This window comes from Zea mays, chromosome 8 (assembly GCF_902167145.1).
Source record: "Zea mays cultivar B73 chromosome 8, Zm-B73-REFERENCE-NAM-5.0, whole genome shotgun sequence".
Lineage (NCBI taxonomy): Eukaryota > Viridiplantae > Streptophyta > Magnoliopsida > Poales > Poaceae > Zea > Zea mays.
This window is the reverse complement of record NC_050103.1, coordinates 80,733,345-80,759,209: the sequence shown is the minus strand read 5'-3', so window position 1 is coordinate 80,759,209 and position 25,865 is coordinate 80,733,345. Positions and strand designations below refer to the sequence as shown.

Sequence of the window (25,865 nt, the reverse complement as noted above, 5' to 3'; positions counted from 1 at the left end):
CACAAGGGCAAGGCGACATCCGACGTCACCTACAACCTGGATGACGGGCCCGGGGCATAGCAACCTTACCGTCACAACCGCCTTCGTGAGTACACCGCCATGGCACAGGAGGTCCATGGCCCAGATTTCGATCCGAGGACATCGACGGAGATGTCCTCATGAGGATCGGAGGAGGCAAGAGGCATGGGCGGTACTGGATTGCCGACTGGGCAATCGACTCGTCGTCCACTCCCACTCTGTCTCAGGTGCGAGCAAGGAGCACGAGCTCGAGCCCAACCATACCATCTCGGCAGGACAACTCACATTATCAGATACAACAACTCTAGGTTAGTGCTTCTATAACTCATCATTCCTTGAGTTATATACCTTCTCTTTGAGTTATTATAACATTGGGTTGGAATATTACAGGCCCAGCTAGAAGAAGAGAGGAGGGAACGACAGGAGATGGAGGTGAGGACGATGGAGGAGCGGGAGGCCCGCTTGGCAGATCAGCATAGGATGACGGAGATGTTACAGTACATGCAGAGCCTTGGCGCCGCACAGGGTTTTGCTCCACCACCTCTGTTGTTCCCTCTAGTTGACAATGTTCAGTTCCATACTCCTGTGAGTATCAAAATTCTAGTACTGCATGATATATATTTGTCTGGTATAACACATGCAATCTCTTCTCTGTGCAGGGACAATCTAGGGCAACATCCAACAACCCTCATAGATCACCTAGCCCATCGCCGCACCAGTCTAGCCGCCCACCTCGCTCATCATCTTCTCTTAGCTTGTGTGATAAATTTGTCCTGAACTTATGTTTGTGAAAAACTTATGTTTTAGAGTTGTGTGATACTTATGTTGGTGAATCTTGGTATGAATATAGACATGTTTGTGAAAAACTTGTGAGATTTGTGCTTTTTGTGATATATGTGGTCTCTATTATGTATGTGATGATTATGTGATATCTGTGTGATGTATATGTGATGATTATGTGATATATCTTTTGTTTGTTTGGATGGAATAGAAAAAACAAATATAAAAGGGGTAATCTATCACTTTGTTGAGTCTCAAGGTTATAGCACTCGGCAAAGAAGGCACACCTGGGCACCGGTAAAGCCTCTTTATCGAGGGTTGTGGCCTTGGCACTCGGCAAAGAAGCAAGCTTTGTCGAGTGCCTACAAATGCAATCGATAAAGAAACTAACAAATGGGCCCACCGGTGATCTCTTTGCCGAGTGCTGGTCAGGTGAGCACTCGGCAAAGAGGGAGTCTTTGCCGAGTGCCACCTAATACGCTCGGCAAAGGACCTGGTAAAGGGGCCCACGAGAGGTTTCTTTACCAAGTATTTGTACAGTGGACACTCGACAAAAAGAGTGAGCCTTTGCTGAGTGTCACCGTCACCTGCGCCGTGACGATGACTTTTATTTGCCGAGTACCGTCAGACATTCGGCAAAGACTTTATCAAGTGCCCGATAAAAAGTACTCGGCAAAGAAGTTGTTGCCGATATACAGTTCATCGAGCTTTCTTTGTCGAGCCTTCACCGAGTGTTTTATAGGCTTTGCGAGTGCTTCAGACACTCGACACTCGAAAGAAGCTGATTCCGGCGGTGTATATAAAGCAGGCGGCCTTCCCAAGGTCTTGCACTACCGGAATCGCGTTCTTTGCCGAGTGTCTAAGACACTCGGCAAAGGCTATTTTACACTCGGCAAAGGCTTTGCCGAGTGTAACACTCGGCAAAGAACACTCGGCAAAGATTTCATCGGCAAAGGGTTCTTTGCCGAGTACTTTTTTTCGGACACTCGGCAAAGACTTTGCCGAGTGTCAAAAAGCACTCGGCAAAGAAAAACACGCGGCAAATTAAAAATCGAAAAAATTTAAAAAAAACAGCAAAACATTTTTTAAATTCTAGGAACAACTCTCCAACCCTACCCTATTACCTTACCCGTTGCCCTATCATTTTTCACTATTATTTTAAATCAAACTTATATATGTTTTGTAAATGGTGAGATTCGAACTCACAACCTCTCTCTCGCGCATACCCTCCTATACCACTACACTACTACACCAATTATGTTTATATTACGTTTCCATTCCCTATGTACTATAACAAATCGAGAGTAATTTGATTATTTAAGACACTAAATGAGTTCATTTGAAAATGTGACCAACTATAAAGTTGCATAACTTTTTGAGATGTAAAAGTTTTATTTTAATAGTTTCTACATCCGAGACCGTTTATAAAATTTGAATTTTAAATTTAAAAACTTCACACGAAATTTTCAATGATAAGATGATTTCAAATCAAAAAATTGTCAACAACAAAGTTTCATTATATTTCAAGACCTACAACTTTTATTTTGGTGGTTTTTCCATCCGAGACAGTTTGAAAAATTTAAATTTCGAAATTCAAACATAGTTTTGCATAACAAGATGATTTCAAACTAAAACATTGTCAACTATAAAGTTTCATAACTCTTCAATACCTACAACTTTCATGTTGGTGGTTTTTCCTTTCGAAGTCGTTTTCAAAATTCAAATTTTAAATTTTTTAAATTCAGACGTAGTTTTTGTTGACAATATGACTTCAAATGAAAAAGTTGTCAACTATAAACTTCTATAACTTCTCAAGATCTACAAAGTTTATTTTGGTTGTTTGGTAATTTGTTTATCTCAGATGATGGTTCTAACAATATGCATAAATTCTATACGTCTCTCTCGTAGTTTCATAAACTACGAGAGAGATATAGGTTTTATGAACAAATTTATTTTTATTTTGTCATATGAAGAAATGTTCAATATATAAATTGTACATCATGATGAGTTATACAAATTTGTAGTTGAAAATTTTTTCATTTGAATTAATTTACTACTTTAAAATGTGATTTTTAAATTGTCTTTGACTAGTGTTGGAGAAAAAACACTCAGGGCCCCTATCAATGACTGGAATCACCGTAGCTGTGGCTTCCACCGCTCCTAGATCCCCCATGCATGGCACCAAGGCCCGTGGAGAGCCCCAGGAGACAACCGGAGGAGGAAGACAGGGAGGTGGATCATACGGAGGATGGTGGTGTTCCCATGCAGGACGCCACGGCCATATATAGCAACTGCCGCCCTCAACGTCGGACAAGAAGGTATGGTTTAACCGTTTAAGTTTATACCTCCCAGATTAGTATCAGCATAATCACGACGACGACGTAAAAAAGGTAAAGCTAGATAGCTCTACTTCACTATGTGTTATACCATGCCCATGCATGCATGCGCTTGAAGGATATATAGCAAGAGAAGGAAGGACACAAATACAGCGAGCTAGCTGGCTACATACTTCATATAAGTAAGCAAATGGATGGAGCCATGCATTTGTTATTATGTTAATTATATGGCGGCGGCCATGGCTGACGAGTATATGATATGCTGATTATGATTCTCCTCCTGCGGCTTCTGCTCGGCCGTGTCCTGACCGAAGATCTGCTGCACCTCGTAGGCAAGATCCTCAACACTGAGCTGGCACTCGAGGCCGATCTTGAGCACCAAGGAGTGGAGGACGGTGTCTTCCATGGTGCTGATGTTGAGGTGGAGCACCTCCAGGTGGAGGCCCTCCAGCACGGCGATGAGCCTGACGGCCTGTCGTCCGGGGATGCTGCTGCGGCGGGAGAGCGTGCGCAGCAGGACGTTGGAGCCGGAGATCTTGGCCTCGACGTCGGCCACGGCGGAGTTGCAGCAGGCGGCGAGCTCCTTGATCATGACAGGCGGCGACGGGGTGGAAACGGAGGAGAGGAGGTGGGAGCGCGGGCTGGGCGTGGGGCTGGGGCTACCCGTAAGGAAGCTGTGGCCGCCGCCGCTGCTGCGCCGTTTCTTCCTGGCCTCCAGCGACTCCAGCACCTGCTGCAGCTCCTTGATGAACTCGATGGCGCCGCCGATGATGGATGCTTGGTCGCCGCGCTTGATGTAGAGACCGGGCGTCAGGGACCGGAGCACCTTGAGATGCTCGTTCATCTGACGCCGCCGGTTGCGCTCCACCGCGATGTGGGACATAATGTGATCGATCGACGACTACTGGTTGGCCGGCCGCCCCCTGATGCATGTATCATCCAGCACAGCTATAGCCGGCGCGGACACCATGCATATATATACACACATGCATGCATGACCAGACGGCAGAGAGCAAGCAGGTCATTGATCGACTGGAAGGTGCATCTGCATGACTTACCTGTCGCCCGTCGTGACCCGGAGCCACGAATTGAACGCAGCGCGAGCTGAGGCGCGTACACACTACTGCATGCAGCTGCCTTGATGGCAATACAACGTACCATGCATGCATCTTCTTCATTCCTCACCGTACCACCGGCCATGCATGACCCAAATTGCGTTGCGTGCACTATTACTGTGTAACTTAATTTAGTGTAGTCTAGCTATATCGCGCTCGCTTAACATCAACGTCGTTAATTAAACGACATAACTACTAGTGATATATACAATTATTATAGAAACTAAAATATTCAAGCATTCTTACTAGTACGTATAATATCGATTTAATTTAAATAAAGAATACGTCTTCATAGAAAAAAAAGAAAGTAACCGGAACTGGGCAGGAGTATCTGCATGAACGCAATGAAACAGCATGGATCCATTCAAATCAAATTAATTAAACACGCATGGCCCACCCGCCGTGCGCCGCATTTACTCGCAACGGGACACAATACGTGTGCACGCACGCTGCTGCCGTATCATTTACTCCATTGCAAGCAGCTTAATTACTATAAAATGTTATATACAAGAGATCATATATTAGGAGCACTAGACTTTCAATAACTAGAGTTGTGGATCCAAGGCCACCATATAAACTATGTGGCTGTCTATGATGTCGCTATTTACACTCAGCCCTAGCTGTCTCGCCAGTAACTCGCCATTCTGCATCGCGACGGCCGTACCAAGGCCATTCGATAGATCCTATGTCAAAGGACGTCGACGCCGGTGAGAAATAGTTTTCGACTTCCGTCGTGGATCTAGCGACGGCTATGGGAGAAGGATATACCATGGGTCATTGCAACACAGATATGTTCCATGCATGGGTAGCCTAATAGGCCCGCGGTAAGTCACCCAACAGTGCGTATTATCGGGACGCATGCAGGCGAAACAAGACAACATGCCAAGAGGGAAACAAGCTCGAAGAATACGACACAAGAACATTATCCATGTGTGTTTGTCGCAGAAGAATGGCGAGACTCTAAGACACATCTTAGACGTGACCAGGTAGTGACCTACTCGGAGGAAAAGCAACCGAACCCTCGAAGAGTAGGCATACTCGCAATAGAAGATGATAGACTCAAACGATATGTAAGATATGATATCTCTCAAGTCGCCTACCAAAAAGACTGGCTCACCATTAGATCGATATGAACTCTTTCATTCACCTCCACAGCTACCTGTAATTCGCAATAATCCACAAACTCAGAGCAATCAAATACTCAACATCGCACAGGACGTAGGGTGTTACGCATTTACGTGGCCTAAACCTATATAAATCTTGTGTTCTGACATACATTCGCACGTACCATCGAGCAGCGATCAACATCGTCGTCCTCCCAAAATGTAATACCTAAAGTGTATAAAATGAAAATATTGTTGATCTCCTTATTTGTGTATCATCTATTCATTATAACATGAGAATAACGATGTTTAAGAAGGAATAATTAAACAAATGACATCTAAATAATGTATATGCATCATGCTGGAGTTTGTGTATCATGCTGGAGTTAGCTCCTGCGCTCTTTGGTTATTATGCGCGCAGTCCATGGGATTAGAAAATCAAGGAAAAATAAATAGAAAGTGATTTTTAATGTAAAAATAATTGTTAGATCTTATTTAATCCCTACAAAATTCATATTTAGTCATAATTGATCCATTCCAGTTCTTATAATTTTGTATTAATGTTGTCTATAACTCAGTAATACTGTTTTAACATGAAAACTGTATTAAAATTGATCTCTTAATTAATATTGCACCAAACACATAAAACCTTTAGAAATTCGTAACTTAAAATCCATAACTCTGAATTTAGTGATTCTTTTTCCTATGATCTCATTTTAATGTGTAGATTAATAATATGTATTTTGTATAAATGTTTGGTGTGATGTTAATTTCTCCTTTGTACTATGCTTGTTTGTGTTGTGGCGAGTAGAAGAGCCAGTGGCAGAGGATTCCGGTGTTCAGCAGGTAGAAGTTGCTGAGCAGGAGCTCATTGAAGGCAAGTTGTGCCCTTGACCACTTTTATTACCCAATAATATTCTTTATAATCATATATTCATGCATATGTTTAATTTTGATGGTACCCAATAGGTCACCCTAGTCTGGTTATCTTTTTACCTTGTTCATCCCTGAATCATTTGGATAGTTTTGCTATTGCTCTATATGGTTTTGTGTTTAATATTATATTATGTTCATGTTCTAATTATACTGTTATTTTATTTATTGTTCATGTCAAGGTCATTATTTTTAATTGGAACATGGAGCTTAACTTGAGAAACACGTGCCACCACAAGGGTGGAATGGAACGCCCTTGGCTGACTAACTAGGAAAGCTAGTGGAGGACTACCTTACCCGATAGGGGCAATGGCAGTAGGGGAGTAGGCGTGTAGGGAGATTCCCGGGTTGATTTTACTGCGATGGCGGTCAGACGGGAGATTCCTGCATTGATCTTCCTAGAAACTGTAGCGGGTTTTCTGAAGCTAGTGGAACTTTGTAAATGCCTCGTAGTGTTATCCTGTCTCGCTTCCTTAGTAGAGGTGTATGGGGCATGTACAACCCCGTGGCAGATAGGTAACATGACTTGTGGGTACAGGGTACAACCTCTGCAAAGTATCAAACTGGTATACTAGTCGTGCTCGCGGTTATGAGCAGCTCATGACTCTCGCATGATTGAATTATGAAACTAAATTCAATTTATCATTTGCATTGCATGGGATTTATTATTAATTTTGTTCTATTATTATTATTATGGTTTGATATTTACTTACATCTAGTAATTGCTAATTAAATTTGACCAACTTATTAAAAGCAATGCTCAACTTTAACCCCTATTATTGATCAGCCTTACACATCACAGGAATTCCCACCTTTGGTGAGTTCATGCACATTATTCCCCACAACTTGGTGAGCTATGATTTTTTGTGAGCTCACACTTGCGATATATAAACCCCCCACAGGAGAAGATCAGGTGGACCAGGAGGAGCCGCACAACGAGGAGTACGACTTGATCTAGGTGGCGTCTCCCAGTTGACTTTATGGCGCCAAGGACGGACATTAGTTCACTTTATATTAATCTTTTATTTTTCATAAGGCTTCCGCTATGTAATAATTACTGTTATGATATTGTGACATTTATCTCTATACACTCTGTTATTATATGTGTTGTTCTTCTTTGGCGCACATATGAGACGCACCTGACTTTATCCCTTAAATCCGGGTGTGACACAAAAGCATTATGTGGGCTACCCCATAGTGTGCAGTCACGACTTAAACACCGACAGCGACGGCCGAAGATCCAGACCCGTGGCCGATGCCGGGGCATGTTACAAGGGCGATGAGCCTGACCACATGGTCAGAGACTATCTTAGCGCTGATGGCATTACAAATTAATAAACCTAAGATTAATTTGATAATGCAACATAAACATAAAACCTAGATCTACTAGCAGATAATATCAATAACGCTAGTACAAAACAAATCTAGAACATCTCATAAAAATTAATGTACAAATGGTAAACGAACAGCGGATCTATCCCAAAGATGTGCATTGCAATGAATAGAAATATGCAGATCTACTTATAGTGTTTCACACGGCTCGAGTTGAAGAACATGAGCGGACATGAGACGCACTTCCAAGAAACCGGGTTCGCCGGCACACGTGCAGGTTGTCAAATCGACGGTGTCGGTTCCAGGACACCGCTCTCCATTGATTTGTTGCACGGCTAACAGAGTAACAACAGTCATAGAGAGTTGAGAAGCAGATGGAGAGTCAGTTGCTTTTCCTGTGCGCCCTCCGACTGAAGGACGTCCCCTTTTATATAGGATCACAGCAATTTGATAGGTTCAATATGCTAAATTCCAATAACTGCTCCTGAAATCGCTCTACGTGCAACCGCACGGAGTTCACGCGGTGCGCGTCCAATTATTCCCGGTAGACATGGCAATCTAGGTGTGGTACTCGATAACTAAATAAATAAAAGGCAAAAAATAAACTGCTATTTAGAACACGTCACAGCGCGATCACACATCGTCGCATGTCACAAGTCACGCGTTAATTTTGCGAAAAATGTGAAACGCGAGCGAGTCTGTGCGTGTGGTCGGTTCATAGCATCCTCTGTAACCCTTTGTGTGTTAGATGTGAAGAGAAGTGCACACTCACACTTATAAATTGGTTATCTCCTACATGGATAAGCAACATGGGACGATCTGTTTGATTGGGTTGTGGCTGTAAAAAAAAGCTGTTGTGGGCTGTGATCTGTAAAAAACTGTTGTAGGCTGTGAACTGCTAAAAAGATTTAAAAAACTGTTGGTTGGAAACCGCTAAAATTCGTGTGTGTGTGTGTATATATATATATATATATATATATATATATATATATATATTCACAGTTCCATTCGAAAGCCGCTAAAAGTAGGTATAGAAGTGCTTTCAGTTTTGCACTATGAGAAAGTCGATTTTTTTTAAAACTGCTTTCTGGATCCGGTTCTTTGATTTAGCTTTTGTCTTTTAGTAGACAAAAACCAAAGTACAACCTAAGGCTATGCACAACGGTTATCGTGCGCTGCCCCCTCCGCTACGTTGTAACCGCTCGCTATCCCCTTCGCTACGTGTAGAGGCTGCAGTGCAACGTAGAAGTGTAGCGGTGCCCCCTCCGTTGCCCCCTAAACGGTGGTAAGTTTCTCTCTCCCTCCTGTTCTGGCGTCTTCTGGCTTGCCCCCTAAATGGTGGTAAGTTTCTCTCTCCCTCCCGTTCTGGCGTCTTCTGGCGTCTCCTCTAAACGTTGTAGCTTTCTTGACTTTTGTGTCCTCTATTAATTGTTAGTTTACAAAAAATTGATAATAGATGATAAATAGGTATAGGAAATGATATTTTATGGTTGTAGTGGATATAGGAGGAGAATTTAGAGAAAACTGTTGCGGAAGGAAGTAAAATAGAGGTAGAATATGGGTGACGTGTTGAAAAAGTAAGTTACAGGGAGCAAAATTTAGAGGGAACCGTTGCGGATAGTCTAAAGGCACTCATGCCATCCCTCACACCACCTTGACTTTTTTTTTGAATTGGTCCACCTACAAGTGGACTAAATAGGCCAAATTCCAACATGCAGGGGCTGCGGTGGATACATCCATCAACATTTACCTTGCCCGCCTAGTTTGATCTCGCCGCCGTGAAGGTCCAACACAGCAGCCAACACCTCAGTCGCGTGTTCCGTCGGGAGCTCGATGTGTTCCCCACATCAATCGGCTCCTCGCCTTCAGTGACTAGAGAGACGAAGGTGTCCTCGTGCTGAAGTTTACAACCATTGTAACAATATTTACGTTATATTTGTCATCATTACGATTAAACTTTAGAATTTTACGATCATGAATATGACATCCGAGAGATATTCATGTATCTCATGTTGTCTTGATATGTACGGTAACCATCTAGATTCGCGCATGCCTATTATGCGGGGTTGTACGTGACATCGCGCCAATCATTGTGACAATATTTACGCTATATTTGACACTATTTAGGCTCAAACTTTAAGACCTTTGAGTGTATTGTGTATGTTCGGAACCTAAAGAAGCTTGATATATGATCACGGGCAAAAAATGGTGTTCATCGGCTATGAGTGTGGCTCCAATCAAGGCATACCGGGCCATTACTAAGTGTGTCCACGTGACGTGCAATGTAGTGTTTGACAAACAAGCTCATTAGGACAGCAGGGGCACAGACAGTAGTAACACTGGAGAGACGGGTGGTGGCAACGATGACACCTCCATCGAGTACACCATCACAAATCCGATGGCACCAATAGATGAAGCACTAGCTGAACAGGTTTCTAAACATTTATTAGGAAATAAATCATGTTATTTTGGAAATAAAAGGTTAGAAATAGTGTACAAAACCAGGCAAGAGCTCTAACATATGTGATTCTATATTTATGACCTAAGAGGTCGGGTTCTATAAATATTTGATGGATTTTTTGAAATAGTAACCATATTGAAGTAAGTTTTTGGTGTTATAGTCCTATATTTCAAAATGAAATTCCGTTTAGAACTCCTATTGAAGATGCTCTAATTAAGGAGTTGGAACGAGGGAAAATAGGTTGTGTCATTCATATCATGTTGTTACAAACAAAAGAATGCACACTGCACCATCTGTATTATTGATTTCTTTCTTATGGCGTGCTAACAGCCAAGAACATGTGTTAATTGTAAAAAAAATGAACTCTAATTAATAATAACTCGGATAAGTCTACTCTAGTAGTAGATGGTGTTCTTAATTTACTTTACATGCATGTGGAGAAGGGTTGCTGCACTTGTTTTCTTTGTTGTTGATGATGATTCTGCTTGAGCATTATCATCCAATGCAAACCACCTCCATGATTCAATAATACTGAATGGATCGATGGTCATAGCTTGACAGATTCAACGCATTCCATTCGGTTCGATTCCCTCTTCTGTTCCAGTCTACACGTCATCCACGACGTGGACAGCTCGGTGCTCTTCCTCATTCCCTCTGCTGGCGCGCCCGGCGGCGAACCACCGCGCCGTCCGCCGTGCGATCGTCAGCCACCGCCGATTGTCCTCCTCCGACAGCCGCTCCCTCGACAGACTCACGATCTCCGACATGGAGCGCACCCCGGAGGATATCATCCTCGCCGCGGACGCCGAGGCCGACACGGCGAAGCCGCTTCTGCACCCGTCACCTAGTAGGTCGTCGTCCACCACGTCGTCGACAGGCTCCAGCAGCCGCTTCCTCCCCATCGCCGTCGGCATGATACCGTCGTCCTCCTCCTCCTCCTCCTCTGCTGCTGCTGCTGCTATCATCTCGTTGTTGTACTCTGGCGGGAACACAAAGCGGCCGCTGGACACGGAGCGCAGCATCTCCGTGTCGAGCGCGATAAGGTCTGCGGAGTTGAGCTCGCTCCACCGGCTCCTGAACAACACGTCGGACACGATGATGCGGTGCTTGTGCCTGTCCAGCCCCGGCGGCGGCGGCGATGATGATATCGTCTTCTTAATGTACGGTCCGGGCACGCGCTCCACGAAGATGTCGAGGAGGTCGCGGCCGCTCCCCGTCCCAGCACCAGCAGCGTCGTCGAAGCGTCCAGAAGACAGCGCGTCGCCGCCGAAGACGATGCGCGCGCTGGAGGGGTACTTGAGGCCGAGCGTGGCGTGGTCGGCGTCGACGCTGGTCCGGCAGAGCGGGCAGCTAGCGTTGGACTGGAGCCAGCGGTCGACGCAGTGGAGGTGGAAGGCGTGGCGGCAGCGCGGCAGGAGGCGGAGGAGGTCGGCGTCGTCGAAGCGGGCGAGGCAGACGGAGCACTCCATCCCCTGGCGCGCCCCACGGAGGGTGGCGAACCGGAAGAAGGGCAGCGACTGGATGACCTGCTTGGGGACTCCGACGCTGCACACCGCTGCTGCGGCTGCGCCGTTGTTGGAGGAGGAGCCGGAAGGGTGGCAGAACTTGGCGTACATGAGGACGAGGAAGGTGAGGGAGAAGATCATGGTGAAGATGCCCACCACGATTGCCACTCGGGGGCGGAAGGACACCTTGATGCCCACGCCCGCCACTAGTGCGCTGTTGTTATCCGCCGGAGAAGCAGAAAGCTCGTCTGTGGTCGTCTGCGCTGCCACGGCGGCAGAGACAAGGACTGCGACGAGAGCGAGGTGCTGGCGCGGCAGCGCCATGGCCCCCCTGGCACAGGCACTCTCGGCGGACGGTCTTGGATGCTCACCGTCTATCTGCTGCTATATAGCTAGTTTATGGGACACGGAGGAGATAGGAGACGCGCTGCCATGGATTGGTTGGGGGGCTGCTGGTGCTGGCTGCTCCACAAGATAGTATAACGTTGCATTGCAGAGGATGAAACAGGAGGAGGAAGAGGTCTTCGATCTTGTTCACGCAGAGCACGGCAAACAGACGGCATTATTCCTCTTTGTCTCCTTGCTTTTTCCCTTTCCCTGTAACAAACAACAACAAATAATAATAATAATAATAATAATAATAATAATAATAATAATAATAATAATAATAATAATAATAATAATAATAATAATAATAATAATAATAATAATAATAATAATAATATCTAGCTAATGGTGGGTGGTCTTTACCTGCTATCGGTGCTATGCGACTTGCAAACTACCATGGTTGACCTTCGAATGATTTTCAGTGCAATCATTTCCATACTGCTGTTGGGCCATGGTTGCTCCTGAACGGAGGGAGTTTTTTTTTTCTATCATAGTATTATAGTGAACACTTTTTTCTTTTAGTATGGATAAATCTAATAACTTCTCTAAAATATTTACTTATAATATGTACTTATAAGTTATTATTGTCTTTAAAAGAGGATTGAGTGTCTTTTTACTCTCTCTTTTTTCTTTTCTTTTCTGTCTCTAGAGCTTTAGTTTTCAGTAAGTCGTCAGGGTGCTGTCCACTCGCCCTTTCTCGGACTAAATGAAAGTTCTGTTCCAGCAGGCTTGTGTAAACATCTGAATGTTTTGTTCGTGATAAAAAAAAAGGCCAACACCTCGCTGTTTTGTTCCAGTTACATTAAAAAAATCGAGAATGCTGGATACTACAATCTGACCATATTTCTGAATGCAAAATAATATCCATCAATCAAGCAGTATAAGGGATCGTTTGGTTTCACTAAACTAAAGTTTAGTTCGTGTCACATATTGCATAGATGAAGACTAAATAATAAGACAAATCTATATTTAATATTCGTAATTTATATTTAAACATGTAATATCATAAAAACTAAATACCCATAAATTCATTAATTGAGCAGTGTCAGATCGGAGGAGGACAGCTAGTGCGGTAGCCTCATTGAGTAAGACGGTGCACCACTCCCTTGAAAAAAGAAGGCCTTTGATCTAGGAGACTAATCGCTCCTGGTGTTCGATGTGGGAGAGTTACGATCTAAAGAAACAAAATCTCTAACAGCCCGTTTGGATATCTAGAAATGAAACATTTTCCAAGATATAAATTCCAAGAAATGAATTATATAGAATTCAATCGACTAGAAAGTGATTCAATTCCATTATTTTTGTTTGGTTGTACAAGCAATTGAATTCCTAGAATTAAATTCTAGATGTTGTTTGGATACTTTGCACACGGAATTTGAATACAAACAAGTATCACTTGAATTGCATCTGCTTAAAAATGAGCATGAACAATTTATAACTATCACAAACTATTAAGTTCACATAACAGCTCCACAAAGGCAAGTCACACATAATAGTTTCACAAAGTCATCAAGTTCGCACATAAAAGTTCTACAAAGACATCAAATCTTCACATAGCAATTTCACAAAGCCATCAAGTTCACACAAAACAGTTTCACATAGCCATCAAGTTCGCACACAAAAGTTTCACAAAGACAAGTTCACACAATCAGTTCAACACAAAGATCTAAAGTTCACATATAAGTTGTTTCACTTCCTTAGTTGCATCATAAGCCACCTCTTCCTCCTTTCCATTGGGAGTGCCATCATCGACTCAAACTTGCGTGCATTAGAGGTGAGGATGTCATAAAGCTCAAGTTTTGTGTCTTCATCAAGTCCCTCAACCTCTTGTAATGCGGTGAGAACTTCGGCGGAAGAGGGTAGCTTTGGACCATCATCTTTCAATGCAGATGTAAGCATGTCAAACTTATCACACCACATAGAGTTAAATGAATCATCTGATCTTTGTCTTTTTAAACTACTCGAGGAAGATACAGAATATGGAGCATCCTTGCCTCCGGTATCATTCTCTTTTGCCATTTCCTTTAAACTTCCAGCTGCTGTTTTAGCACCCTCTCCATTTGCTTGGTCTTTATTGTACACTAGGCTGAGTAGATCCCAAAACTTCACAACTTTATGTCTATATCCTTTTGCTTCCTCATTCTTCTGCAAAAAAATTGTTACAAAGATACATCAACAAATAAACTTAGAACTGAAACATAAACTAAACTGCAAAAAACTGAACTACAAAAATTGAACTGAAAAAATTGAACTACAAAAAATTTCTTACCTCAACGTACTCATCACATACAATGTCACTATCAACTTTGAGCTTGTTCTTCTCCCAATCCCATCCAAAACCACTAGTGGACAACAAACCATCAATGATATTGTAGTGCTTATCAAAGGTCTTGATGCGAGGGCTAATATTTTCCTTTGTAATGGTGACATTACACTTCTCACAAACATTCTTCACAGCAGTTGTGTATACATGAGACTTCCACCCATTCTGACATATATCACCTTTATTGTAATAGTCCACAAATGTATCAAGGAGTACCTTATCCATCTCATCATTCCAAGGAACATAGCCCTTGTTTTCTTGTCCTACAATCAAAAAACCACACATATAAAAAACACAAACACAAAAATTCAGAAAAGACGAAGACATAGAAAACAGAAGCATACAACTATGAGCTTTGACCACGCCTCACTTGATAATCAACAAACATTTCACTAGCTTTGGTGTCTCTAAAATCACCCCACTCATTAGTTGATTGAACATGCGTAATCAGACTCATTTCTCCTTGATTTTCAGTAGGAGCAGCAGAGATGAGACTATCAACTTCATGTATTAGAATATCGTCCATATCTCTTTGTCTATCCCTTAAAAAATTATGCAATATGCAACAAGCATGGATGGTCCTAATCTGCATAGAATAATATGGCTAAGTCAATACACAATTTTAAAACTAACGATTGAATTTTAATTGAATACCTACTATGTTATACCTGGTTTTCTAAATCAAAATATGAGCTGGTCCTCAAGATTGCCCATCTCATCTTCAATAGCCCAAAAGTTCTCTCTATCACATTCCTAGTTGTTGCATGGCGTAGGTTGAATAAATCTCTCGCAATAGATGGATTGTTGACTTGATAGCCCATTCATTCAAGTGGTACCGTGTAGATCGGTACGGGGCAAGAAATCCCGGACTATTTGTATATCCAGCATCCACTAGATAGTGTTTACCACTAGGAACAACAAAATGAGTCCTCCCGTGACATATCATCACGTAGTATGCGTGAATCCGAAGCCGACCCTTCCATCCAGCCAAGACATACAGAAACTTCATTTGTCGATCACAAACCCCTAATACATTAGTGGTGATTCGTTGCTTCCTATCTCTATACCTACCTTGGTCAGTCAATGGAACATTCACATCGATATGTGTGCCATCTAGTGCACCTAGGCAGTCCTCAAACCATTTCCACTTTGGATCCTCGGGTAGAGTGGTTTCTGGATTAGGAAGCTTGATGAACTCATGACTTAAAGATAGAATACCTCTAAGCACTTCGTTGAAGTGTCGACTGATTGGTTCAAGGGACCACCCATAAGTGCTACAGACCAGCCTCATTTTGGTGTTATGACCTACTATAAGCAGAAAAATTGCAAGCTTTTCTTCTACCGACACATTTAAGGTATCTTGTAGGCCACTCTTTTCTCGTAAGATGGCACTCAAGTCACTAAAAGATCTCTTAGTTAGGCGCAAACTGTCATAGCAATAGACATTTGAACCCTGGTACATATTACAGAGCATTTGTTTTCTGCACTCGACATTTCTCTCTTGAACTTCGTTAGCATCTACGATGTGTCTAGGTCTCCTCCTTTGATACCGGTTTGCAATAATAGCCATAAAAGACATAGCTAATACAACAACTCTCTTTCGCTTCTTTCTCTTCCTTTTAATTTCCTCCTCGATAGTATATTGAGTTGATATCTAGAACACGTAATTTATATGCAATTAGACATGCTAGTTGAAAGCAAAATGCTCTACTCAAGAATAAAACACTACTAGTAGGAGCACATGGTGGAATAGGAGAAGTACCGATGTAGCCATGGAGATTGAAGGATTTGTTGGAGGTAGCTAGATGAAACTTGAGGCGGCAAATCCCAAAACAGCGAGCTGTTTTAACACTCCTGCAAATGACTCTATGGCAAATAGGTCGTTAGATGAGACTGCAAAAAAACTTTATTGGAAACATTACTTGCCCACAGACTCATAGGAAACCATTTGGTGGCAGAATTTCACACACAAAACAAAAACAAAATAATATTCTTCTCTAAATTGCAAATGATATAGCATCAGGATACAGTAAAGAATTCAGAAATGATGATTATATTACTTGCGTGTAAAATTGTTATTCCTTCGTCTTCATATATAAGGATAATAGGGATATCTCTAATTACTTCTCTAAAAACTTACTAAAGAAATACAATATATGGTACGTCAACTGAGGTACCAAGAGTTTTTTTCCTTCTAAATTTAATACATAAACCATCACAAAAGATGACATGTTTTTTCCAGAGCATGTAAACAATTGATGATATTTGTTTGTAGCAATATTTTCTATCAGATCTAGCGATTCAGAGACTCTAAAAGCTCATCTCACCTCGTCGTCGTCGATGCCGTCATCGGCCAGGAACAGTCCCGCAGCCAACTTTCAGTGATGCTGCCGTCGATTCAGTGATGCAGCCGTCGTGGTGTGCGGGGGTCACCTGCCAGCCAGGAACAACCCGCAGCCAACTTTCAATGATGCCGCTGTCGATTCAATGATGCAATCGTCATGGTGTGCGAGGGTCACCTTCCGGCCAGGAAGCGTATGTGCGCAGGTGCTATGCAGGTCGTCGAGGATGATCACCTGCCGGCCAGGAAGTGTCGCGCTGACGGCGACCACCACAAGCACAAATAGCGGCGTGAAGCACGAGCAGTGCGTGAGGCTTGAAACCTAGCTAACTTTCAAACCATTTTCGACGGGTGAGGGTCTGAAACGTGCATAGGCTAAAATTTCAGGGATAGGAAATGGGCTGAAATAGTGAATTGAATTCTATGAACAGCCAAACGGGCCGAGATATGGAAACTGATTTAATTTGGACCAATTCCTACGAACCAAACGGGTGTAAGAGCAGTTTGATCATTTATTCTTGGGAAAAATAAGGGTTCCTTTGAAACACGGGATTCTTAAAACGTGAGAAGAAAAACACAGGATTAGAATGCCCATGCTATTGGAATCATACATGAATTTATAACATAAAACCCTACAAAATATGTGTTTGGATCATGCGCAAGAAAACATAGGAATGCAATACACAAAAAAAGGAAACATGATATTGGACCTTATGCTTATTTTCCTCTAAAATGGCTATGGAGAATGCCATTCCATAGAGGTTTTAAAGGAACTGATAGGATTCAATAATGTTGATAGTTAATTTCTGTGGGGGACAGATATCCTCTGGGTCCACTAGAAGGCGAAAACCCTTGTGTGGGGCCACAAACCAGTCACCCCGCAAGGTCGTCACATCGTGGGCCGGGGCAAAGACTACAGTTGAAATGGGTCGACCCAAGAAGGCGATGGGCTCGCGCCCGGATCGTCCGCGGATCAAGCATAATCGAGGAAGCCGTTTGTCTTTCCCGCGCCCAACGCCCTCAAACGCCGGAGATAGATCGGAACGAAGCCACCGGGTTTTCCTTAAGATAAGCAAAGTCTGTTCGCTATTAACTAGGAGATAAGTTGTAAGAGTGTGATCAGCGTGTGCGTAGAGAGTGTCCCACGGTCATGTATATATGGCCTAGGGGGAACCCCATCATTTTCATCTCATTAACACCTCTCAACTCACGAAACACCACTTTTAATCACACCACACATACAAATCCACACCAGAAAAGTAGGGTATTACGCCTTTCAAAGCGGCCTGAACCTGCAGAAAATCGTCCTACTCCCCTTCTCGTGCTTCTGGCACGAACCATCGAGCTACCATCAGCGACACCGTCCTACACAAAAGCACCACGAGGGTACCCTCGGGTGTGCGGTCGGACACTAAACACCGACAATTTCAACCCTCCTTTAAGGCATCGAAAATCAAGGCAACATAAGTTAGATATAAAGACCTTCGTCCTCCACAACTAGAACATAAGGATGAAGGTCTTTGATGAGAAACATAATGAAATAGTGTAAGAGTGACGAAGTGATACTTTATATGTGACTCTTCTCATATGCCTTAGCATTTTATTCTATCTCTCTTCGTAAATAAATATACAAGCATACCTTCGGCTCCTGCACATAGAATGACACGAAGGCTCTTCGTAAGTACGAAGTGAGAGATCCCCAAAAAGGTGCCTTATGTAGGACACTATTTATTTATTTATAGGGAAGATAACAGCCTTTATACAAAATTACAATTGTATCCCTTAAGTTTTTACACTCATTGTTTACAAATGATGTAGGGATACTGCTGTCCTTTCCATATCTTTTTTGTTGTGCAAGTCTTAGACTTCTTTTCCTTCATCAGCTTGCGTCCGAAGCCTTTCTCCATATGTTTTTGGACGAAGCTTTTCTCTACGCCAAAGCTGCCAGCTTCGTCCAGCCTTCATTATTCATATGAAACACACTTCGTTATACCGAAGTTCAGATGTTTTGAGCAACTTCGACAAGGCAGACTCCAAGTAATCCTTTGTTTCAAAGGCTCTCGTAGGAAAACTTTGTGTAGGAATTGAATCCTCTAAAATTCATTTGTTTTTCCTTCATTTCAAAGGAAGCCTAAGAAAAAGAAAAGAGAGTAAAAATTCGCTTAATCCTGTTTTAGAGAAGAGGTCAACTTATAAGTATTAATACAATTCTCGTATGTTGCGACCACGGGTCCAGTAAACCAGTATGGCACACCATTCCCACAAAAGATACTTATACAAAAGTGAACATATGCTCCACATAGCATGTAAGCATGTATTAAACTGAAAAGAATAAATACTATATTTTATCTTGGTAGTGAAAAAAGGTATGAGTTAAAAATAAACCTGCCCCTTTTTATAACTCGCTCATTCGCTCGTCCTCTTTTAGGTATCATATGGAATGTTGCGCTACATACGACTTACTGTTATATTAGGCTTGGTAGTTTATCATGAATCATAAATAATAGTCCACTAAAGGCAAGAAGTAGGAGAGAGAAACAAACCTACGTGCATATACGACGATTTAAAAGAAGTATAAGGATTTTTTAAAGGAACCACGGTGAAAACGAGAAAGAGTACATACTCCTTTAGAGAAGTTAGATTTGTAGATAAAAAAAGCTGCTTAAACGACTACTGTAATAGCAAAATACTCGAACGGAACGAAGATTTGGCATCACCCACCCCCTAGCTGGCGTTTCTTAATTCACGTGGAGCGAATGCTGCTCCTGCTCGGCATCGGCTGCTCTGCTGCCGTGGCCCGTGCGTGGGATTTAGCTCAGGAACCCACGCCTGACATCCCCTCTTCCTCCCCGGCCGGCGATGTCGTCTTCGTCTTCCGCGCTGGCCAAAGGCAAGTCGGCAATCGGATCCGCAGCCGGATCTGCCAAATTCGAGGTAGGCCTCCTTCCTTGTTCGCTTAGCTTGTTGGTTGCCTGCCCTCCCTCTTTGTCCAAGTCAAACCAAACCAAACCAGATCCAGATCAGATCCCGTAGTCTCCTCCTCCTCCTCCTCGTATGGCAATTTTCAGACTGGTCGATTCTAACTAAGCCAGGCTCTAAATCGGGGGGGATATCTCATGCTCATGCTGTGGTGCAGGCCAAGGGGAAATTCTCCTCCTCCTCCTCCCCAGCTGCGGCAGCTACCAAGCGTGGAACCACCACCAGCAGCAGCAGAGGTAGAGGTAGAGGGAAGGCCGACAAGAAGGTCTACTCCTTGCCCGGCCAGAAGTTCGATCCTCCGGAGGAGAGGGAGCCTCTCAGGATTTTCTACGAGTCACTGTCCAAGCAGATCCCCTCCAGTGAGATGGCTGAATTCTGGTATGCATTATGCTTTCTCCCCTCACCCGATGGACGATCAGTATTTAGTAGTAATTCTTATGCTGCAAAGAAATACCTTTCTTGGATTGGACTGACATGCTAACGTTCAAAGTAGGCAGTGTTTGTACAGTACAGTACGCTCTTCGCTCCCTTTGCATTCATCCTTAATTCCTTATCTAGACTTAAGGCTATGAGCCTATGACTATGAGCACGCACCTACAGGCTACAATATTGTGTTAATGGCCCTCTTCTACATGCACCCCCCCCCCCCCCCCCCCCCCCCCCCCCCCCCCCCCCCCCCCCCCTTACGTCTAAACAGGTTGATGGAGCATGGTATGTTGTCTCCTGAGAGAGCAAGGAAGGCATATGAAAGGAAGCAAAAGCGGCAGCAGCAAGTGAGGATGGGTACCCCAATCAAGTCTTGTGCAGTGAGAAAAGATAATAAACCTGAAAGTTCCAAGAAGCCAGGCATTATGGATTCCAAGGCAAAGAGAAGAGTTGATTACAGTGACGACGACGACGATGACTTCATTGTGAAAATGAAGAGATCCAGGGGATGACATTTACTTGTAATTTTTTTATTAATTATATCAAGTACAGATACCAAAAAGACATGCTTTATATAAGCTAGGGTCCTAATTAATTAAACCCTGCAACTGTACCCGCATGCATCTTGAATAGATATACTGAGGTTTGCAAGTTTATGCTGTTGAATTGAATTGTAATACTATGTATGTGCAGAATTTAATTTGTCTACAAATGTATTCTGCTTGGGGAATGCAAGGGTGATGCCACAGCATGTATGGAACTACCTACAGCGGTTTAGGACCTGTTTGGAAGCATCCAATTTTTAAAAAACTGGTTTATAGAAATTAAGATGGTTCCAAGCATATCAGTTTATTATAGAAATTAGATTATCAGTTTCTTAAAAAACCAATAAACTGGTCCTAATTAATTAAACCCTGCAACTGTACCCGCATGCATCTTGAATAGATATACTGAGGTTTGCAAGTTTATGCTGTTGTATTGAATTGTAATACTATGTATGTGCAGAATTTAATTTGTCTACAAATGTATTCTGCTTGGGGAATGCAAGGGTGATGCCACAACATGTATGGAACTACCTCCAGCGGTTCAAGACCTGTTTGGAAGCATCTAATTTTTAAGAAACTGGTTTATAGAAATTAAGGTAGTTCCAAACATATCAGTTTATTATAGAAATTAGATTCTCGGTTTCTTAAAAAACCAATAAACTGACCCCTCCTAGCTAAAAGATCTAAAAGATAAACTGGGTTGTTTCCAAACAGTGTCTTAAACATGTAACCCCCGCTTCTCTCTCATTATGAATGTAATCCTCTTACAGAGTGGGTATATACTCCAAGATAATCAGCAAATGAAGAAGTGAAATAAACATAACACAGGCAAGGCAGCTGAGCTACCTGCTTCTTTTGTTACATACAGCGAAGTGCATGCATGGTCTGGTCCTTTAATTTTGTAGAGATAGAGAAGAGAGAACGAATTAATTGACGCGATGCACGACAGTAGAGGAGGAATTGCCATTATTATTATTATAGACCTCTCCGCCTTTGCTGTTGTGGAGATGATGGGTGTTGCACTTGTCCTTCCTGAACCTCATCTTCCCCTTTCCGTGGTCGATCTCCCAGATGTACTCCTGCATGAGCACGTTGCCCAAGATCCCGGGCCCTCCCCGCGGCAGCTTCCTAAAGGCCAGGCACGCCACCCCGGGCACTACCTCCGGCATCACCACGCTCTTGGCTTCCGGCTCTAGCCTCGCGCCACCGGCCATCTCCACCGTCAACCTGGGCACCGTCACGTTGTGCGCCAGGTCCACGCCGTCGCCGGCGAAGGTCCACCTGTAGCAGTACTCGAAGCCGTCCAGCTCGTACACCCGCGGCAGGTGGGACAGGTGCCTGTCCAATGCGCTCGTCACCGCCGCGTACGCCTCCGGCACCAGCGACGTCACCGACGTGCTCGTGTCCAGGATGACGCCGCCGCCGACCACCTTCTCGGCATCCCAGATCTCCTGCGGGATGTCCAGGCGCTCCCCGCCCACGAAGATGCCCGTCACCAAGGGCCCGTACGCCGGCTTCACGTCCACGTTGTACACGATGTCCGTCTCCATGGTGCCCGGCCCCATCACCGCCGGGTTGGGACCGAAGGTGAGGTAGCTCGAGGCGTCGCGGGAGCTATTGGCGCTGAGGAGGCAGAAGGAGAAGCGCTGGCCGAAGCGCTTGGCGGCGTGGACGGCGAAGGACATCTCGCCGTTCCCCAGCGAGAGCACGCCGTCGTGGGCGTCCACGCTGCCGCCGGCCTCCAGGACGGAGCAGCCCAGGATGAGGCCAGGGAGCTTGGCCATCCGCCCGTCCGACACCGTCACCGTCGCCTTCTCCTTGCCGTAGATGCCCATCGTCAACGTGCCGTCCTGCATCTGCTGGTAGTAGCTGCACGACTCCGCCTTGCTGGGGCTCTGGCACGTGTTGTAGGGCAGCAGCGCGCACTCCTTCTGCGAGCACCGGATCCTGCGCCACGACGACGACTTGGCCGGCCGGTACCAGTTCTTCCTCCTCGCCTCCTTGGCCGCCGCGCCATCGTCCCCGGCGCCCACCGACATGGTCCGCCCGTAGTGCTTGCCCTTGCGGCGCCGCAGCCGGCAGTTGATCCACGTCAGGTCGTTGGCGGTGTCCAGCACCAGGTTGTACGGCAGCGCCGGCGTGCCGAAGCGCACCGACACCAGGTACATGCCCACGTGCGCGATGTTGAGCGCGCTCCGCATGGGTAGCTCGAACATGGACGTGGCGGACATCACCTCCGGCAGCTTGGACGACTCCTTGGCCTGCCGCCTCCTGCTGCTGCCGCTGCCAGTGCCACTGCCGTTCCCCATCATCTTGATCATCTGCTGGTGCCGGAACAGGTCCTTGGCCTCCATGGCGCGGAAATAGTTGCGACGCTCATCGGCGTCCTCGGGCGGAGCAGCCGGCGGGGAGACACTGAAATGCATGCAGCTGCCGCCCTCCATCTCGATCTCGGCCAAGGCAACCAGCTGCAGGCAGAGGAGGCCATGGAGGAGGACGGAGGCCACAGAGCGTCCCGGCGGCATGATCGATCCAGGTGCCATATTGCTGCTTCGTTGATAGGCTATCTCTTCATTCTCCGGCTTCGAGACAGGCGTATGGGGCTATGTGAGGTCGCCATTGTTTTGGCCCTCCTTCCTTGCTTAGTTTGTGGTCAGCAGCGCTTGTCGACCTGTTGGCGGCTGCTGCTGCTGCTGCATCTCTCTCTATCATCCTATTATAAGCGGGTCTGTTCGCTCTGAATGCTCCTCGACCAGCCTTGTATCCTCGTTTTCCCTGAAAAAATGGTATGTTGCTTCGTTTACATGCACCGGATAGCATTCTGTGTGGGAGTTGTGCTTCGTTTACATGCATGTACTCTTCTTTCCTAGTTAACAGGAAATATGGACCAAATATGAAACATTTTTGGAAAGCCAAACTCCCACCCTAAAATTAAAATCTTCTTGTGGCTGACGGAAAACAATGCAATTCTTTCTAAAGAAAATCTCCTTCAGGCCTTGTTCGTTTACATCGGATTATACCCGGAATCGTTCCGGCTAATCAAAGTTTATACAAATTAGAGAAGCAATCCAGCTCGGAATCGTTCCGACCCACCAATCCGACACAAACGAACAAGCCCTCAAAGAAAATGGAGTGGGGATCCAACTTGTTGTTTCTGTCCCCTCCCTGAAACTGTTAATCACCTGTTTTTCTCTTGTCCCATTGCCAAAGTGGTTTGGGGACACATTGCTAATTGCCTAAATTCTAGGCACATCCCTGCTCACTTGTACCAATGCAAAATATGGCTCCAAAGAGAATATGCGATGGGCATCCGTGCGATCATGCATCAAATATATCTAAGGCCCCGTTTGTTTCCTTTCATTTCGAGGAATTGGAATCTTACTAATGGAATAGGCTAATTTTTTAGAATATGACATTCCACCACTTTCCAAAGTTATCATATAAGCCTATCACAAATTCATGCGGTGAGAGATGGAAATTGATTCTATAGATTTACATGCTAATTTTCCGATGTACAACTTATAGCACACTCTTCTACCTGCACCTCTATAACATAAATATACTATATAACCAACTCTCTCATGTGATTTAGGATAATATACAAATATATTATATATATAAATATATAAACTTAATTAGTTTTGTCTAAATTATAATTATTAAAATGGAATTCAATTCCAACGAAACAAACGGGCCCTAAGAGAATTTGCTATAGGCATCAATAAAACTAATGTAATATTTAAACCCAGAAACAGATTTAGGGGCAAGATCCTACACATCAGAAAAAATTAATTCTAATGGTGAAGTGGATTGATGAAGAGAGACGGTATATGGTAGCTGATGACTTTTAGCTAATTGGCAAGCATCACAAACGGACGCAGGGTTCACTAGTACATCGAATATTATTAAGACGTAAAATGGATTGAACTACTTGTGAAGAGGGATGGCCGAGACGGGCATGCTACTGGGTCTTGCTTGCAGACCTGCTGAGAAGAGCATGTTTGAGTGTAGTAGCTGCAGACGATCGGATTGGGTAGAGACCAGACTCACATTGGCCGGTCAGCAGGCTGCGTCCCGATTGTCGGTCCTTTATAGAGAAATGCCATGGATGATATTTAAAGAAAACATAATTATTTTTAGAAGATTTACGAACTGAAAGGAGATTTTTAGAAATTTCAGGAACATGTAAAATATGGCGCAAAGCAAGAGGACGAGCAGCAGTAGTAATTGAAGACTGACCGGTATGTAAGATGTGCAAACCTGTGTCGTTGCCCACTCGAACTTGGTCGTTGTTGTGATAACGTTCCCGAACAGCAAGGCGATCTAGATCGCTGTTGATATGATCAGTAGCGCCCGTGTCAGTGTACCAATCGGGATCAACGTTGTAGGAGGATGAAGCAGCTAATGCAGCCGACGACGGTACTTCGTCGTAGGAATCATCATGACGATACCAGCAGCGAACTGCAGTATGACCCTCTTTGCCACAAATCTGACAAGTTGGTCGAGTAGCTGATCCTCGATTATCCCCTGAATAACGAGGAGAAGTATCAACACGAGGAGGCGGGAACCGGCCACGGCCACGACCACGACCACGACCACGGCCACGATTCATCGGTGTACCACTACGTCCGGCATAGTTGGCAGATGAACCAGTATGAAGTTGTAGCTCGGCCTGATGCTGAAGTTGGCGGGCCTCAAACGCCATGAGGTGGGCAAATACATCATCCAATGTAATGGTTTCAGATCTAGTGGTCATCGATGTGACAAAAGAATCATAGTCTAAGCCAAGGCCAGCCAGAAGATATGCTATTATCTCATCATCACATAAAGCAGCACCTGTAGCAGCAAGTTCATTGGCCAGCCCCTTGATTCGGCGAAAAAATCAGCCGCAGATAGATCTCTTTTTTTGGATGTAGCCAGTTCAACTCAAATTTGCACCATGGGAGCATGAGTAGCAGAGAAGAACATTCGCTGCAAGATATCCCAGGCCTCCTTTGATGTGGAGGCTGAGATCACATCTCGCAGAACCTCTTCAGACATGGATGACAGCAGGCCGCTAAGAACCTGCTGATCCTGGTCAAACCAGCGATCATAATCTGAATTGGAGACCATGGTGATGCTATTGTCAGATGTAGATGCAATTTGTTGAGCTGGAGGTGAAAGAGAATCATCGAGATAGCCCAGCAATTTGGCGTTGCAGAGAAAGGACAGTAATTGAGCTCGCCAGAGGAGGAAGTTAGACTTCGTGAGTCGTATTGTAACAGCATGATGAATAGGAATT

At 44.4% G+C, this 25,865-nt stretch overlaps 4 protein-coding genes and 1 pseudogene across 4 annotated transcripts; 1 reads left to right on the top strand and 4 right to left on the bottom strand.

Annotated features, from left to right (window-relative positions):
• Window positions 1-3,151: 3,151 nt before the first annotated feature.
• LOC103635442 (transcription factor MUTE) lies at window positions 3,152-4,074 on the bottom strand. The gene has a single exon (XM_008657899.2). The coding sequence runs from the start codon at window positions 4,015-4,017 to the stop codon at window positions 3,358-3,360; it is 660 nt and encodes a 219-aa protein (XP_008656121.1). The 5' UTR covers window positions 4,018-4,074; the 3' UTR covers window positions 3,152-3,357.
• Window positions 4,075-10,346: 6,272 nt separating this feature from the next.
• On the bottom strand, window positions 10,347-12,026 carry LOC103637047 (putative RING-H2 finger protein ATL12). Its single transcript, XM_020543344.2, has one exon. It carries the CDS (start codon window positions 11,905-11,907, stop codon window positions 10,684-10,686), a length of 1,224 nt encoding a protein of 407 aa, XP_020398933.1. The 5' UTR covers window positions 11,908-12,026; the 3' UTR covers window positions 10,347-10,683.
• Window positions 12,027-19,366: 7,340 nt separating this feature from the next.
• On the top strand, window positions 19,367-20,745 carry LOC100276253 (uncharacterized). Its single transcript, NM_001150085.2, has 3 exons — window positions 19,367-19,568; window positions 19,771-19,991; window positions 20,311-20,745. The coding sequence occupies exons 1-3, from the start codon at window positions 19,494-19,496 to the stop codon at window positions 20,549-20,551; spliced, it is 537 nt and encodes a 178-aa protein (NP_001143557.1). The 5' UTR covers window positions 19,367-19,493; the 3' UTR covers window positions 20,552-20,745.
• Window positions 20,746-21,302: 557 nt separating this feature from the next.
• Window positions 21,303-23,205, bottom strand: LOC100281574 (pepsin A). Its single transcript, NM_001154493.2, has one exon. It carries the CDS (start codon window positions 23,125-23,127, stop codon window positions 21,511-21,513), a length of 1,617 nt encoding a protein of 538 aa, NP_001147965.2. The 5' UTR covers window positions 23,128-23,205; the 3' UTR covers window positions 21,303-21,510.
• A 2,079-nt stretch (window positions 23,206-25,284) lies between these two features.
• LOC111590023 (uncharacterized) lies at window positions 25,285-25,415 on the bottom strand (annotated as a pseudogene).
• Between the last annotated feature and the right edge of the window lie 450 nt (window positions 25,416-25,865).

What these genes read in the sequence shown, in the direction of transcription:
- LOC103635442 (XM_008657899.2), bottom strand. Translation starts at nt 4,017, where the DNA reads ATGTCCCACATCGCGGTGGAGCGCAACCGGCGGCGTCAGATGAACGAG.
- LOC100276253 (NM_001150085.2), top strand. Translation starts at nt 19,494, where the DNA reads ATGTCGTCTTCGTCTTCCGCGCTGGCCAAAGGCAAGTCGGCAATCGGA. An exon ending in CCGGATCTGCCAAATTCGAG is followed by an intron (nt 19,569 to 19,770) that starts GTAGGCCTCCTT and finishes GCTGTGGTGCAG; the next exon opens with GCCAAGGGGAAATTCTCCTC. An exon ending in AGTGAGATGGCTGAATTCTG is followed by an intron (nt 19,992 to 20,310) that starts GTATGCATTATG and finishes ACGTCTAAACAG; the next exon opens with GTTGATGGAGCATGGTATGT.
- LOC100281574 (NM_001154493.2), bottom strand. Translation starts at nt 23,127, where the DNA reads ATGGCACCTGGATCGATCATGCCGCCGGGACGCTCTGTGGCCTCCGTC.
- LOC103637047 (XM_020543344.2), bottom strand. Translation starts at nt 11,907, where the DNA reads ATGGCGCTGCCGCGCCAGCACCTCGCTCTCGTCGCAGTCCTTGTCTCT.